The following is a 15075-nucleotide window of genomic DNA, read 5'->3' on the forward strand; positions in this document are numbered from 1 at the left end:
TGTCATCAGTGTCACGTGTCGGTGCCACGTGTCATCAGTACCACGTATTAGTGCCACCTGTCATCAGTGCCACGTATTAGTGACATCTGTCAGTGTCACGTGTCATCAGTGCCACGTCAGTGTCACTGTTCTGGTGCTCCAGGGCCTTCAAAAGTATAATAGGTAGTCAACAAGTTAGATGTGTAATTTATGCTCCTAGAACACGTGACTGTGCTCCCTGCATGTTGGGCCTCTCTATGTGGCCAGGCTGTGGAAAAGTCCCACACACGTGGTATCGTAATACTCAGGTGGAGTAGCAGAATTTATTTTGGGGCATTATTTGTGGTATACACATGCCATGTGAGAGAAATAACCTATTACAATGACAATTTTGTGGAAAAAAAAACCTTCATTTTGCAAAGAATTGTGGGGAAAAAATGACAACACCAAAAAGCTCACCATGCCTCTTACTAAATACCTTGGAATGTCTACTTTCAAAAAAGGGGCCATTTGGGGGGTATTTGCACTTTCCTGGCTTGTTCGGGTCGCAAAAATTGAGATCGGCCACCAGTACATCAGATGTGATCAATTTTGTATGATTTGCACCACAGCTTGTAGACTCTCTAACTTTCACAAAGACCAAATAATATCCACTAATTTGGGTTATTTTTACCAAAGACATGTAGCAGTATAAATTGTGGCCAAAATTCATGAAAAAAAAAATAATTTGCAAAATGTTATCACAGAAACAAAGAAAAAATTGTTTTTGTTTTTTTTTCAAAATTTTCGGTCTTTTTTCATTTATAGAGCAAAAAATAAAAAACCCCAGAGGTGATCAAATACCACCAAAAGAAAGCTCTACTTGTGGGAAAAACCAGAACAAAAAATTAATTTGGGTACAGTGTTACATGACTGAGTAATTGTCATTCAAAGTGTGAGAGCACCAAAGGCTGAAAATTGGTCTGGGCAGGAAGGGTGTTTAAGTGCCCAGTAGGCAAGTGGTTAAAGGATCTGCTACTGACAGCTTGGTACCGGCATACCTACAGAGCTCTAGTGGTGACCGTGTGATAGGTCAGGGCTGTTGTAATGTTATGGCTGATCTTTTATTGATGGAGAATGGTATCTTTTAGATTGGGCTGCACTGGCGATGCCTAGAAGCAAATCTTTTACAAATGCACCTGCTAGTTGTTGCTCATCCTTTTGATAACTGTACCTTTTTAGTACTGTTATTCACAAAAATGCACGATTTGGATTCCCGCAGAACTTTTGTGTTCTTCACTACTTGTTAATCAATGGCAATCAAAAACTAAGGCAAACTTGCGCTTTCATCAGGTTTGAAATCTGCCACTTTTACACTACAGTTACATGCTCATGACATAATGGTATGCAGGTAAGAACTGCTACTTTTTAACTGACTTACCCGATTTTCAGTCTTGTCATGTCCAATAGCAATTGTCCAGGCTTACTCATGTCTACTTTAGTGTAAAGCAGGCAATGCTTAATCATTTATAACTGTAGCTGCTAAAAACGTGTAAGACGTCTGCTCAATCATTTCCATTTTTGGTAACATGCAAGAAATAAAAGCTCTTCTGAGTGAGATTGCCTTCTGTAAACTTGCCATAAAATATTAATGCCATTCAGAGTTTGGAAATTACAGACTACAGAACCAGAGCACAAATGCTGTAACTAGCCAGGTTTTGAAAGTAAATGATTTATTTTACAGAAAGACTATTATTATAACTTCTAAGTAGACCACATCTGCTGGAGAAAAGCACACCCATATGCTCGTTTCTGCCTCAGCTTAAAAATAGCAGATGGTAAAACATTACGCTGTATTTCAAAAGTCAAAGAGGAGAGTATTTTTTGCTTTGCTCGTAGTTAGATTTACAACACCCTCTACATTTTATGACAGAGTGCTGACACTTCACCCTCACCAATAGTTATAACTTGTGGGCCATTCACCGTTTGCAGCAGTGGTAAAACAAGCCAGCTAGAAACCTTGTGGATTTCTAATTTTATGCTAGTGCTGTCCTATAGTCCATAAAACCTTAATTTGATAGTCCATAAATGGGTTATCTTGTAAAGGTTGCAGAAGATAAAATTACTGTGTTATGGAGCTAGGGGTGCCTGTACAGGGCCTCATCTTTCTAAGCAATGTATTCCATTCAAGCTTTGGGAGAATCAGGCTGTGTAAACCATTTCTGGGGGGTGATAAGTGCTAACAACTGCGAGAAACACTTTTCAAATGGTAAAATCTCTGTTCAAGTAAGTGATGATTGTCCACTTTTCTACAGGGCTGTTACCCTGCCTGTGTATATGATACTTATTGACCAAATCTGGAAGAACGGTTGCTGGAGCAGTTAAAGCAGTCTTACAATTTATTCTACTATTCAAATATTATTTACTCCTTACTTACCTTCCAGCATCACCAGATTTATTGCACTTTCAAACTGGGGTGCTCTGCGGGCGATACAGCGCTAAAAATAGCGCCTGCAAAGCGCCCTGAAACAGCCGCTGCTGTGTCTCCAATGTGAAAGCCCCAGGGGCTTTCACACTGCGGTATACACCACTCCTGCCCATTGAAATCAATGGGGCAGCGCAGCTATACCGCTGGCAAGACGCTGCTGTAGCAGCGCTTTGCGGTGGTTTTAACCCTTTCTTGACCACTAGCAGGGGGTAAAACTGCCGCTAGCGGGCAAATACGATGGTAAAGCGGCGCTAAAAATTACATCGCTTTTACCGCCGACGCAGTTCATAGGACACGCCCAATTTTCTATATTGTGAAGAAGTTATATTTACATTTTTGGGAGTTGTTGGGTGGGTTCATAGTTGCAGGTTGAATTGGGGGTTATTTTACTAAAAAAGAAAATTAGAACTATTTTAAAACTAATTTGCATATGCCAGGTATTGAACGAGTGGTTTATATACGAAATTAGAAAATCGAGAAAATGAACTTCTCCTTTTTAAATCCACCAAACGTTTACTCTGTTTTCATTGACTAGGAGCAGTCATTTTATGGGCCAGTAGTTCGGATCTTCATCTGAACGTAAAATCTATATCTGTTTTTTGATGTACAAGTCAAAGGTCTAAGTTGCGCATTTTATTACATAAGTGCACATTTTATTTAATCGTTCAGTACTGATTACATGACAGTTGGCAAAAGAAACCGTTTTCTTACCTTGTTTAGGAGTATTGTCAGGTTAAATTCAAATATCTGTAATGCTTGCCCTGAGTACAGTAAAATTAAAAGAAACCCTGTGAGGGTAGAAATATGGGAATTGCTGCATTGTTTTCAGGTATGAAGTGTGTAGGAAGGGGCTACAAGTTAATCTCATCATAATTCATATGAGGCATATTATGTAACATGTATAAGCAGAAGTTATGAAGCTAAAGATGTGATTCTCTGAAATGCGTCATCTATGGCCTGCCTAAGTGAAGGCTGTGTTTGGCCTAAGCTGACTGAGGCATGTGGTGTTTCACTTTGATGTCTGAAAATATTACAGGGGATTAGATGCCTAACCTTCCTGTTATAAGCACAGGTTACCGTTGTGTGAAAAGTATGTCAAAGTGACTTTTACATCCACATATTATGTGAATTTGAATGTTGCTTCTAAAAGCTGAGCTTAGTCCTGTTTCCAGAGCCTCCCTATATGTCCTCTTAGTGTGATCAGTGGCCAAACTCGACGCAGGGCCAAGCCTGGCTTTTACATAAAAAATTTGATTTTACCATAATTGCTGTTCCCTGTGATTCTGTGCAGGGCTCAAGTCCTGCGGGAACTCATGGGAACGGAGTTCCTGTACTTTTTCCACAACAGGAACTCAGTTCCCATTAGCAGACGCGTCCTGCAAGACTTTGAAGTATGCAAGCTGTGTGGCAGGTGCTACACCAGCAGCCACCAACACGGCTCGCAATAGTAAGTGCCGCACACCTGACCATTCAGGCATTGCCAGTAGGGGGCCCCATGACAGCTTTCTCTTCGATCTACCTGTCAATCACAGGTAGCTGATGGGTAGATCAGGTCCCTGCTGCGAGATTGTATTTAGTCAGACCCCTCATGATGCGCTCCTCCCCGCCGGCCCCTCATGATTTTCTGTCTCCTCAGCCCCCCCCCCAGTCTCCTGCATACTTGCTCTGTGTGTCCCGCTGAATCCCCCCCTCCTCTGTCTTCAGTGCCATATGATGAGAGAATCCAGAGGAGGAGCACAGCTATTCAGCTATTCTGCTACAGGACATGCAGGGAGAGAGGTGAGCTGAGGGAGGAACATCAGTTTGGGGTGGTAAGCTGAGCACAATACCTGGCAAAGTTTAATGCCAGGAGGGAAGTTTATGTAGAAATATGTGAAGGGTTGGAAAGCAGCGAGTGTGTGTTATGAGCCCTGCAGAGTTTGCAGTCCCCCAAGCTAACATACATCTCCTAAGCAGGAACACATCACTATCTCCCCAAGCATTCTGTCCAGATAATGTGCAGTTTATTTATGACCTTTCCGTTTTAAAGGGGAAGTAAACCCTGATGAGTTTACTTCCTCTTTCATTCCCTGCAAAGGTAAAGCATAATGGACTACTATGCATCGCATAGTAGTCCATTTTGTGTCACTTACCTGACACAGGGCCGATGTCACAAGGAGGTGGGGCCACCGGGTGACTTCACCACTTTGCTCCGCCCCTTACCCATTTAAGAACCGTCACCCAGCAGAGCAGGCATTCGACTGACATCCTTCCTCGCAGATGGAGCATTTTTTCCTTTTTCGGGTCTGACTGTGGTGACAGATCCATCGGGGGACATAGTTTTTGACAACTCCATTAATACTCCATTCACATGGGGCAGGACCTGGGGCCCCTTGTCCCCCCCGCCCCCATAGAACCCCCCCCCCCCATGTCAAGGACATGTGGCCTGGTATGGTTCAGGAGGGGCGTGCTCTCACCCCCCCCCCCCTTTTTTTTTATTTTTGGCCTGCCGGGCTGCATATTTAGTTAACGATCTGGTATGGATTTTGGGGGACCTATCAGCATGAATCATTTCAGACAATTTTTTCTAATCGGAAGAGAAAAATTATGATAGGGGAGGGACCTTCAGCAGATTGACAGCTTCAGTTCGAGCTGTGAAGTGGGGGGTGTGTCTCTTCCCTTCAATCAGCTCTCAGACCTCTCCTCAATGAACTCTGCAAAGTATAACTTTAGCTCTCCACCCCCTTTTTTCAAAATGTTTCCAAAAAAGCTTAAAATGTAACACTTTGAAGAGATGTAGAGAAGCCTGCAGATATACAGGTACAACTTATGTAGGAGGATTTATTTAATCTGTGTATCACCTGATGATGGTCCCTTCGGTGAGTTTATGTTGGGGTTTACAACCACTTTAATGCATTTCCCAGAAATGCTAATCAATGCTTTGCACTTGGTACCCAGTCACCCTGTCTGCACAGCAATAATACTGTTCTTACTTGTAAGAGGAGATTGGGGAACAACAGTACCTGATCTCTCACTCTCCATCCTTAGTCTCCATGCACACTGAAGCTCAAAAAAGCTTTTTCTGGACGCCAGATTGCTGGTAGAAAACACTAGTTGAAAGACGTGCTTTTAACAGTGTTTTGTACTAGCGTTTATGGGCATTTTCAATAAAAATACACATGGGACACTCCAAAAATCCCACAGTGCATTCCAAGCTCCCACAATGCATTGAAAAAATAGAATGCCGAACACTAACGCATGTTTATGAGCGTTTTTGAGCATTTATCAGCGTTTTCCGTTTTTTGGTGGTGAAAAGCGCCACTTTGAACGCAAATTTCTGGCGTTCAGAAAAATGCCCATAAACTCCACTGCTCATTAAAGCTAAAAAACATCCATGTGTGCATGGACACATAGGCTAACATAGAGTGGAGTTTATGGGCTTTTAAAAAAACTGCCCAAACTCCAATAAACTGCAGTTTATGAGCTCCAGTGTGCATGGAGCCTTAGTAGCCCCAAGGAGGAACCAATGAGTACCTTGGGCTGGAAGACAGCTGAAGTGATCGGGTGGCTGTGCAATTCTACCTGCAGACCCTGAACGCCCACAATGTCCTAGGTACCTGCCAAGGTTGCCTTGTTTGCGATTCTTGTTTGCAGTGGCAGCCTCTGTGTTTCTCCTAGTACAGGTATTCTAATATCTGAATTGTCTGATTAGTAATTATTATAAGTGGTTACAGGATGGTTTCAGTATGGCTGCCTAACAGGAAAAGGGTCTTGGGTTAAAGAATATAGCAACCCCGAATTTTATATTTGTGATCTGTACCTGCTGAACTGTGTACTTGAATTATAAAGTATCCTGTTCTCTTTGTATTGCTTCCTTTGTGTGAAATCCCTGGTGTCCCTGCCAGTCACTCTGCTTTCCTATTAAATAAAACTGACCACACTAGGCATGAGCACATATTGTGGTCACTCTTACGGCTGTGCTCAACCTGCTGCCTTCCAATAATCAGACTTATGCTGACACACAGCCATTCACTGGGTAGACCAGTGTGCTGCTGCTGGTTTCTTTTCTTTCCCTCCTAGGGTTACTGAATGTTATGCATCTTGCCTTATGGAGTTGGCACTTGGAAACAGGGCAGGTCAGTAGCTTGGGCATCTTCTGTTAAGCAGTTTAGAATATATTTGAAGATGCTGCTGTATAAATGATAGAAGACATCTACAGTAAATTTACTATAAATGTTTCCGAGATAAAGTCCAAGAAATTAACCAAGCTTTCTGTGCCATGTTAATGCTGCAGGAAACTGTCAGAAATAGTATGCACCGCATTAACTAAGCAGATAGACATGTTTCAGGTTTATCTGCGCCACCTGTGCCTGTTTCTATTTGAAATAGAAATTAGCAAAGGTTTGAACCTACAAAAATTAACAGTGGGAATCTGGCAGTTTTCCATATAGAAAACTACAGATTCCTGTCAGATGTTACTTTGTCATATGGATGTGAGTTGTCCGAAGACAACTCGCATCCCCTCTCTGCACGTTCAGTGATTACACTACACAAGCAGAGCCTGCACCCTCATCCAGTTCTGATCTGTCAGGGACGATAGAGGGATTGGAGCATGTACCTCCATCTCTCCTGTTCTCTGTACTGCGTGTCTGTGTCTCTAATTAACAAAAGAGCCTGGTGCATCTGCTCCATTTTTTTGTTGTTGTTTTAGAAGGGTAGTTTACTTCACCCCAATGTGTTTATGTAACTTTTTTTTTTTTTTTTTTTTTATAATTCTATTGTGCAGTTTCTTGGGTAGTACAGCCTTTATTCCAGGGACAAGATCTGGAGACTTAAGCTATGTTCACACATCGCGTCCAGTAAGATTCATTTGATTCTTGCTGGTGGTTCTAACTGCTGCGATGACGCACTGGGGTTGATTTACTAAAACCAGAGTGCAAAATCTGGTGCAGCTCTGGATAGAAACCAACCTGCTTCCAGGTTTTTTTTGTTAAAACTTAATTAAACAAGCTGAAGTTAGAAGCTAATTAGTTACCATGCACAGATGCACCACGTTTTGCGCATTCTAGTTTAAATAAATGAACCCCACTGTGTGCGACCAGCAACAGCTGTCAAATTTGTAGTCTGCACAAATCAATGGCTGGGCTACTGCTGTTTGCATGCAGCAGATAGAGCCATAAACTGACTCTGGAGGCAACCAGTGTGTGTGCAGAATTTTGGCTGAACACAAACTGGCCACTGCTAATCTCCCCAATTGAATGCGGCCATAGCACAGAGTGTTGCTGCGTGTGAATATAGCAATTCTTGTGGCTGGATTTCTTATGTTTTGCACACTGCGGTTTAGTAACATGGTCTACATTTGCATAAACATCATTTCATTATTGTTACCTGTGTGTGCGGGTTAAACATAAAATAAATAATGCTCTCTGTAGACTGTTCATCAAAAACACATTTGCTCCTGCTCAACCAGTGTGATAAGACTTCAGCAGCCTGCAGATAAGCTGATATTTCTTTCCGTTAATTAGATCACACTGACACTTGACTGAATTTTTCTTTTAAATCGAGGATTTAGAGCAGATTACATTGAAAACGGAGTCAGGAGAGATTTTAACTGCCATTCCCCAAGATGGGATATTACAGCTTTAATGCTGGGATTCATCAAACTGCGCATAATATCTGCAATTGACCTCGCAAGTAATTAGGGTGCAGCTCACTCGCTGTGAAGTTTGGTGATTTTGGGCCACAGTGCCTAATTAGAGCGCATAGGAGCAAGTCATCAGCCGGTTATAATTTCTGCTCCGTATGAAACGCAAAGCTTTTGCAAAAACAATAAACCAAATTCATATTTTATTTTTTATAAAGTATATGTTTGTTAATTTCTACATGTTTCCATTTTCAGTGTCGGTGATTTCTGGGTGATTCCAGCACTGTTTTTATAAATTAAATGACCTAGGTATACTGTAAAATAAAAATTGGGGGCCAGTTACCAGGCCCTGGGAGGAAAAATTGGGGGCCAGTTACCAGGCCCTGGGAGGAAAATCATTTATAGGGGCTCCTTTTCCTTCATCTAGCATGTGTGTTGTACCGTGTATATATATATTGATAACGCCTGAATGTCCTGCTTTTTTGGATGTCCTTTGAGGGTTATACCCAAATAAAGATGCTGTGCCTGTAGTCTTGTTCTTTTAAATTATCGCTTCAAATAACTATGTGTAGTGTATGATATTGCATTTAATATCTTCTGTGACCTGTAATAATTTTTCTGGATATATATAGAGATATATATTTATATTATTATTATTATTATTATTCACGATTTATATAGCGCCAACAGTTTACGCAGCGCTTTACAATGTATAGGGGGGACAACACAATTGCAGTACAATAAAAAAAGTACAGGAGGGCCCTGCTCATAGAGCTTACATTCTAAAGGGAGGGGGTGGTGATAGATAGATAGATATCTATCTATTACATTTTTTTTTTTTTCTCCTCTATCTCTAAATAAAATCTACCAGGACGTTGGTTATATTGCTGGATAAGTAGGTTTTCAGTAACTAGTTACATTTAAAATGGCATTTGGCTATATTTTCCTAGATTGCAAGCTCTAACCAGCAGGGCCCTCCGATTCATCCTGTATTGAATTGTATTATAACTGTATGTACTGCATTTTGTAACGCGCTGTGCAAACTGTTGGTGCTATATACATCCTGTATAATAATTTTATTTATTATTTTTGTATAGACATACATATATCTTGGCACAAGTCGTCATATACTATAAATGTTCAGCTAGGAATGTGTTAAATGTAAGAACCTGGACTGCCCAATGTTTTATTGTGTGATTGTAGAGTTATTTTATACAGCTTATGTTTTCTGATGAGATTACCACTTCTTGTAACGCACAAGCTCAGTTTTGGAAGATATGGAAGAAATAGAATCCATCAATTCTAGGGCTAAATATAAAGTAATTATGATCTAGGTTTCACATTTTTTTTTTTTTTTTTTTTTTAGGAGCCAATACATATATTTAGGCGCTGCTCAAACTATTGACACTATATAAATCCTGTATAATAATAATCTTTTGTCAGGTCACCCACTTAATTTTTTTTTAAGGTTTGCTGCTTCACAGTGAACAATTTTGACTTTGCAGTTTTTTGCTGTGCACTTTTCACATTGAAACATATCCAGGTTTTGGTCTGTGATTTTGCAATGATCACCAGTAGAAGATCATCAAAATGTAAATGCATTTCTCTCCCCAGCTCTTCATATCATCTCTTAAGAAACACAAATCTAGTCCCATATCTGTGCTAAAAATGGAGTAAAGCTGAAGTCCAGCCAAAAACACTTTTATGGAAATGGCCACTAAGGATATAAATGCTCTTTGTGTGCACCAAATGCCTTATAGTGATGACATCATCCCTGTGCTGCACATCATTTGTCAGAGTAGAGCTGTGGGAGGGGCTCAGCAGGTCCACCCACTATGGGCGGCCTTCAGTGTCACTGTGAAGCACTGCACATTAAGTATTCATCTTCTACAGAGTTGAAAGTGGCACAGCACATAGAAAATTTTGAAAAGTGCCACATTCACTTTGTGCCCTAGGGGACAGGATGAAGACAAATATTTGTGGCAAGACTTATTTAAAGCGGAGGTCCACCCTAAAATGGACCTCCGCTCATCTGATCCCTCCCCCCCTCCGGCGCCACAATCGGCACCTTTCAGGGGGGAGGGGGGTGCAGTTACCTGGATAATCCAGGTAACTGCACCCACTTCCGGGCTAGCTGTCTGCGGAACGAGCGTAGGTTACGCCCCCGTTCCGCAATGCCCCGCCCCCTTCAGCAAGTGCCCCGCTGCCTGCTGGGAAACACACAGCTCCCAGAGGCAGCGGGGACCGTCCGGATTGCGCCGCGCGGCTCGCGCATGCGCAGTAGGGAACCGGGAAATGAAGCCGAAAGGCTCCATTTCCTGATTCCCATACCCAAGATGGCGGCGGGACCCGGCAGCCGAGCGAGCGATCGGCTTCGGGTGCCGACATCGCGGGCGCGCTGGACAGGTAAGTGTCACTATTTAAAAGTCAGCAGCTGCAGTATTTGTAGCTGCTGGCTTTTAAAAAAAAAAAAAAAAAACGCGGAGTCCCGGTGGACTCCCGCTTTAACAACTTCCTAACCACACCATAGCCGAAAGACAGCTACAGCGCAGCTCTCCCATTTTGGGAGGGAGAACCACATCTCTCGTGCACCCTGTGATTGCGGGGTCCTTCAGACACAGCTGATCACAGATTATGGTAAAGGTCCCATCACCACTGCCCTTTACCATGTGATCAGCTGTGTCCAATCATAGCTGATCACAATATAAACAGAGTTGCCGGTTATTGACTGTCAGTGTGGGAAGAGGAGAACCGGTAACCTGTACACAAATAATCTGTACACTGATCATTATTGCCCTGATGATCAGTGCAGCTCCATCAGTGGCAATTTCTGCCTATCTGTACCGCATATCAGTGCAGCCCCCTCAGCGCACCCCAGTGAAGGAGAAAAATTACTTATTTGCAAAATTTTTAAACTGAATCTAAAAAAAAAACTGCCCCTTCTTCCCTTTTTTCAGTGTGTGTTTTTTGTTTTTGTTTTTTGTTTTGCAAAAAATAAAAATACCAGTGTTACTTAACCACTTTCAGACCGGACCATTTTGCTGGCTTAAGACCAGACCACTTTTTGCGATTCGCCACTGCATCACTTTAACTGACAATTGCGCGGCTGTGCGACGTGGCTACCAAGCAAAATTGACGTCCCTTTTTTTTCTCACAAATAGAGATTTCTTTTGGTGGTATTTGATCACCCCTGCAGGTTTTATTTTTTGCGCTATAAACACAAAAAAAGAGCGCAAATTTTGAAAAAAATCATAATTTTTTACTTTTTGCTATATCCCCCCCCCCCCCCCCCCCAAAAAAAAAAAAAATATATATATTATATATATATATATATATATATATATATATATATATATATATATATATATATATATATATATATATATATATATATATATATATATATATATATATATATATATATATATATATATATATATATATATATATATATATATATATATATATATATATATATATTTTTTTTTTTTTTTTTTTTCCTTCGTTTAGGCCAATACGTATTCTACATATTTTTGGTGCAAAAAAAAAATCGCAAAAAAAGCGATTTATTGGTTTGCTCAAAATTTATAGCGTTTACAAAATGGGGGATAGTTTTTATGGCATTTTTATAAAAAAAAAAAATGTATATATATATTATAAATAAAAAATTTTTTTTACTAGTAATGGCGGTGATCAGCAAATTTTTTTTTTTTTTTTTTTTTTTTTTTTTTAATTTTTTTTTTATTGTGACCGCGACATTACAGCGGACACATCAGACATATTGGGACCGTTGTCATTTATACAGCAATCAGTGCTATACAAATGCACTGATTCCAGTTTAAATGACAGTGAAGGGGTTAACCAGGGGGTGGCAGTGTAGGAGTTAAGTGTGTCCTAGGGGCGTGTTACTAACTGGGGAGTGTGGCTGTGTGCTAGTGAACACTGATCTCTGCTCCAATCACAGGGAGTAGAGATCAGCGTCACTTGTTGCTAGGCAGAATGGAGAGATATGCTGTTTACTTCCGCATCTCCCCATTCAGCCTCCCCGTGAGACAATCGCAGGTATCCCTGCAGCGATCGAGTCCACGGGGATGCCCATGACCGCGCCGCCGGCGGCGTGCACATGATGGCATGGCGGCAATTTCAAATGGATGTACCTGTACGCTAGTTTGCCTGCCCGTGCCATTCTGCTGACGTACATCGTCGTGCGCAGATTGGGAAGTGGTTAAATACCAACAAAAGAAAGCTCTATCGGCCTAGAAAAATAATATGCTAAAAATGTCATATGGGTACAGTGTTGCCTGACTGTCAAGGTGTGACTGCGCTGAAAGCTGAAAATTGGCCTTGTCATGAAAGGGGTATAAGTGCCCAGTGAGCAAGTGGTTAAAGAAAGCATTCCATTACGTTTTTCTAATAAATGTTAGGGTGAGTGAGCCAGTCCACTACTCATATACCACATGCTAGTACTTTGCTTTAACCTTTGTCATTCAGATTGCCTGGTCTGGAACAAATATGTGGCTTTTGAGAATAGCTGACTCCTTCAAAGTCTGAAGGCCGGTTCACACTTGTGCCATGGCAGACATTGTATTTAATTCGCAGCGCACTGCTGTTCACATTATATGGGATGTCTGTACGATGCGATATCAGCCATACAGATTCTTCTTCTTCTTCTTCTTTTCCAGACCAGAATCCTATCGCATGTGTGTTCACCCATGCGATCCGATTCATGTCCAAACTGTCAGTTCGCAGTGCGATACGCGAGCTGACATGGGGGTGTCATTAACATATAATGACACTCCCCAGCAGTTCGCGTATGGCAGGGTGAACTGCCATGCGCGTTGGGTGCGATGCAGTGAATTTGCAGGGTTCTCGAATCTCACAAGTGTGAACCGGCCCTTAAGCCTCGTAGACACGGTCTGATTTTTGTCAAAAGGGCATGTGCAGGATTTTGTCTAGCATACTAACTATCCGCAAATTGTGGTTTGACAAACACGAACGTAGTGACGTACTATGAGAGTATAAAGAGGAAGTTAATTTCTCAAGCGCCACCCTTTGGGCCCCTTCTGCTAATTTCATGTTAGTAGAAGTTTAATCGTTGATTCACAATTATTTTCAGATCGTACAAAACACATGTCTTTTAAAATACATTTGGCAAAACTACATGCAAAGCGGCTTCATTATTATCCCATTAAAGAGGATGAGAATTTTGACATTTTATCAATTGCCACTCCACGAATGTTAATTCTAGATTACGAACAGTAGTTTACAAGACCGAACCCAAGCGTTCCTTGATTCCAAGCATTAGAGCTTCACGATTCTGGCTAAAATGAGATTTATTTTTTTAGCAGAGACCGTAGGGAATAAAATGGCAATTGCTGCAATATTTTATGTCACACTGTATTTGCCCAGCAGTCTTTCATATGCAGTTTTTCGGGAAAAAAAATACACTTATTTCACATGTACTCCTTGTATACATTTATAAGAAAAGACCTTTTATTAGAGCACCAGTTAGGCAAAACCCACTTTTCAGACAATCTGTGCTCAGCCATGCCTCTTACTCAATGCCACCTATATAGGGACATTTAGGGGGTGTGCATGCATATATAAACCACAAGTATTCTACTCTACTCTTCTCTCTCACCATTTAAAGAAAAATTATAACAGTGTTAATTTTAAATTAAATAAAATCTCTTCAATGTAACGGAAATCCCTCTATTAGACAGTTGTTGTCGGCACATGCACCCCTATTAGATTTTCACGTTTTTGCTGTTCTGGTGACTCAATATTTAGCATTTCCCTTCACTTTTAGTTTCAGTAATAATGGTCACCAACTCGGATATAAGGCAAATCTTCCCAACTGGTACACAGCCTGCAATAAAAACCTTTTATTAACGCAATCCAAAAAAAAAAGAAAAATGTTTTGGCTATAAACCCTTTCAGACTATATTTGCATGGTTTTTGAATAATGGATTACTTTCGCTTATTTTGTTCTATTATCATTCTTTCTTTACACACCACTTCTTTAATCCCTGTGTTTTTCTTTACAGGTGGCTCACCTTATATGGCAATGAAAATAAATGAAGCAAAGGACTTCTTAGAATCTAGCACGAAACCATAACAGGAAATCTGAATAATTTGTATTAAATTCCATGCTGCCTGGAAAGATCCCACATTGCCTTTGTCTACCCCACTGTTCATCTGCTAGAATTCATCTTTTGTTTTTTGACATGACTTAAATATTTATTTGTGCCTATTGTTTGATATTTGCATAGTTTACTAATGTTTGATTTAAGCTGCTCATACATGTGTAAATTGGTTCATCTGGGATTTCGCCTTGTCAATGGTGGACATCTCATTCTGCCGATTTAGATATTTACTTAGATGGTTCAATGTTGCGCATTAGAAATCTGGGCAGGTGCTGACTGTCTGGATCATTTTGGGGAAAAGAAAACTATGCAGATTCAGATCCCATATATAAGGGATCTCATGCATCTAAAAGGTATCCAGGTATATATGCATCAGTTTTTTTATAGTATGAAGCAGCTCATTGCACAAAAAATTGTTGACTGAGGTGTAAATATTTTTCTCAATCTGCAGTATTTGGACATCTTTAAAATGTATTATATAAATTGCTCACACTTAAAGAAAAACTGGAAAAATAAAGCTACATAATCATATTTTAATATTTATTATGTGTGATCTTGTGTGTTTTTTTTTTTTTTTTTTGTTAATTTTTTATCGAGTTTGGTAAATTTTCACTCAAGTTTTTCAATGCTCCTCTGACTGATAGCACAAGATCTCTAAGCAAATTTATTTTATTTTGGATAGCATGGGGAAAGGGTTAAAGTTGTGTCCTTGTTGGGGAGATATCCCTGCACCTCCTGTTAGGACAGGAGATGGTTGGAAATGTCTCCAATAGAAATACAGACCAAAACATCAATTTAGTAGCTGACCATGTTTATTGCTCTCGGTGCCTCATTACTCCAGTAACAACCTCATGCCTTGT

General features: G+C 40.6%; 1 protein-coding gene across 1 annotated transcript in view; it reads left to right on the forward strand.

Moving 5' to 3' along the window:
- Positions 1 to 14758, forward strand: part of DNAJC15 (DnaJ heat shock protein family (Hsp40) member C15) — a 75205-nt gene extending 60447 nt beyond the window's left edge. The window contains exon 6 of the mRNA XM_077483197.1: positions 14117 to 14758. Coding sequence (XP_077339323.1) covers positions 14117 to 14187 — 71 coding nt within the window. The 3' untranslated portion in view covers positions 14188 to 14758. The remainder of the gene's footprint in view (positions 1 to 14116) is intronic.
- Positions 14759 to 15075: the final 317 nt, after the last annotated feature.

The sequence above is a fragment of the Lithobates pipiens genome, unplaced genomic scaffold (assembly GCF_037356315.1).
Source record: "Lithobates pipiens isolate NorthernLeopardFrog02 unplaced genomic scaffold, aLitPip1_a1.2 Scaffold_16, whole genome shotgun sequence".
In the NCBI taxonomy this organism is placed as follows: Eukaryota; Metazoa; Chordata; class Amphibia; order Anura; family Ranidae; genus Lithobates; species Lithobates pipiens.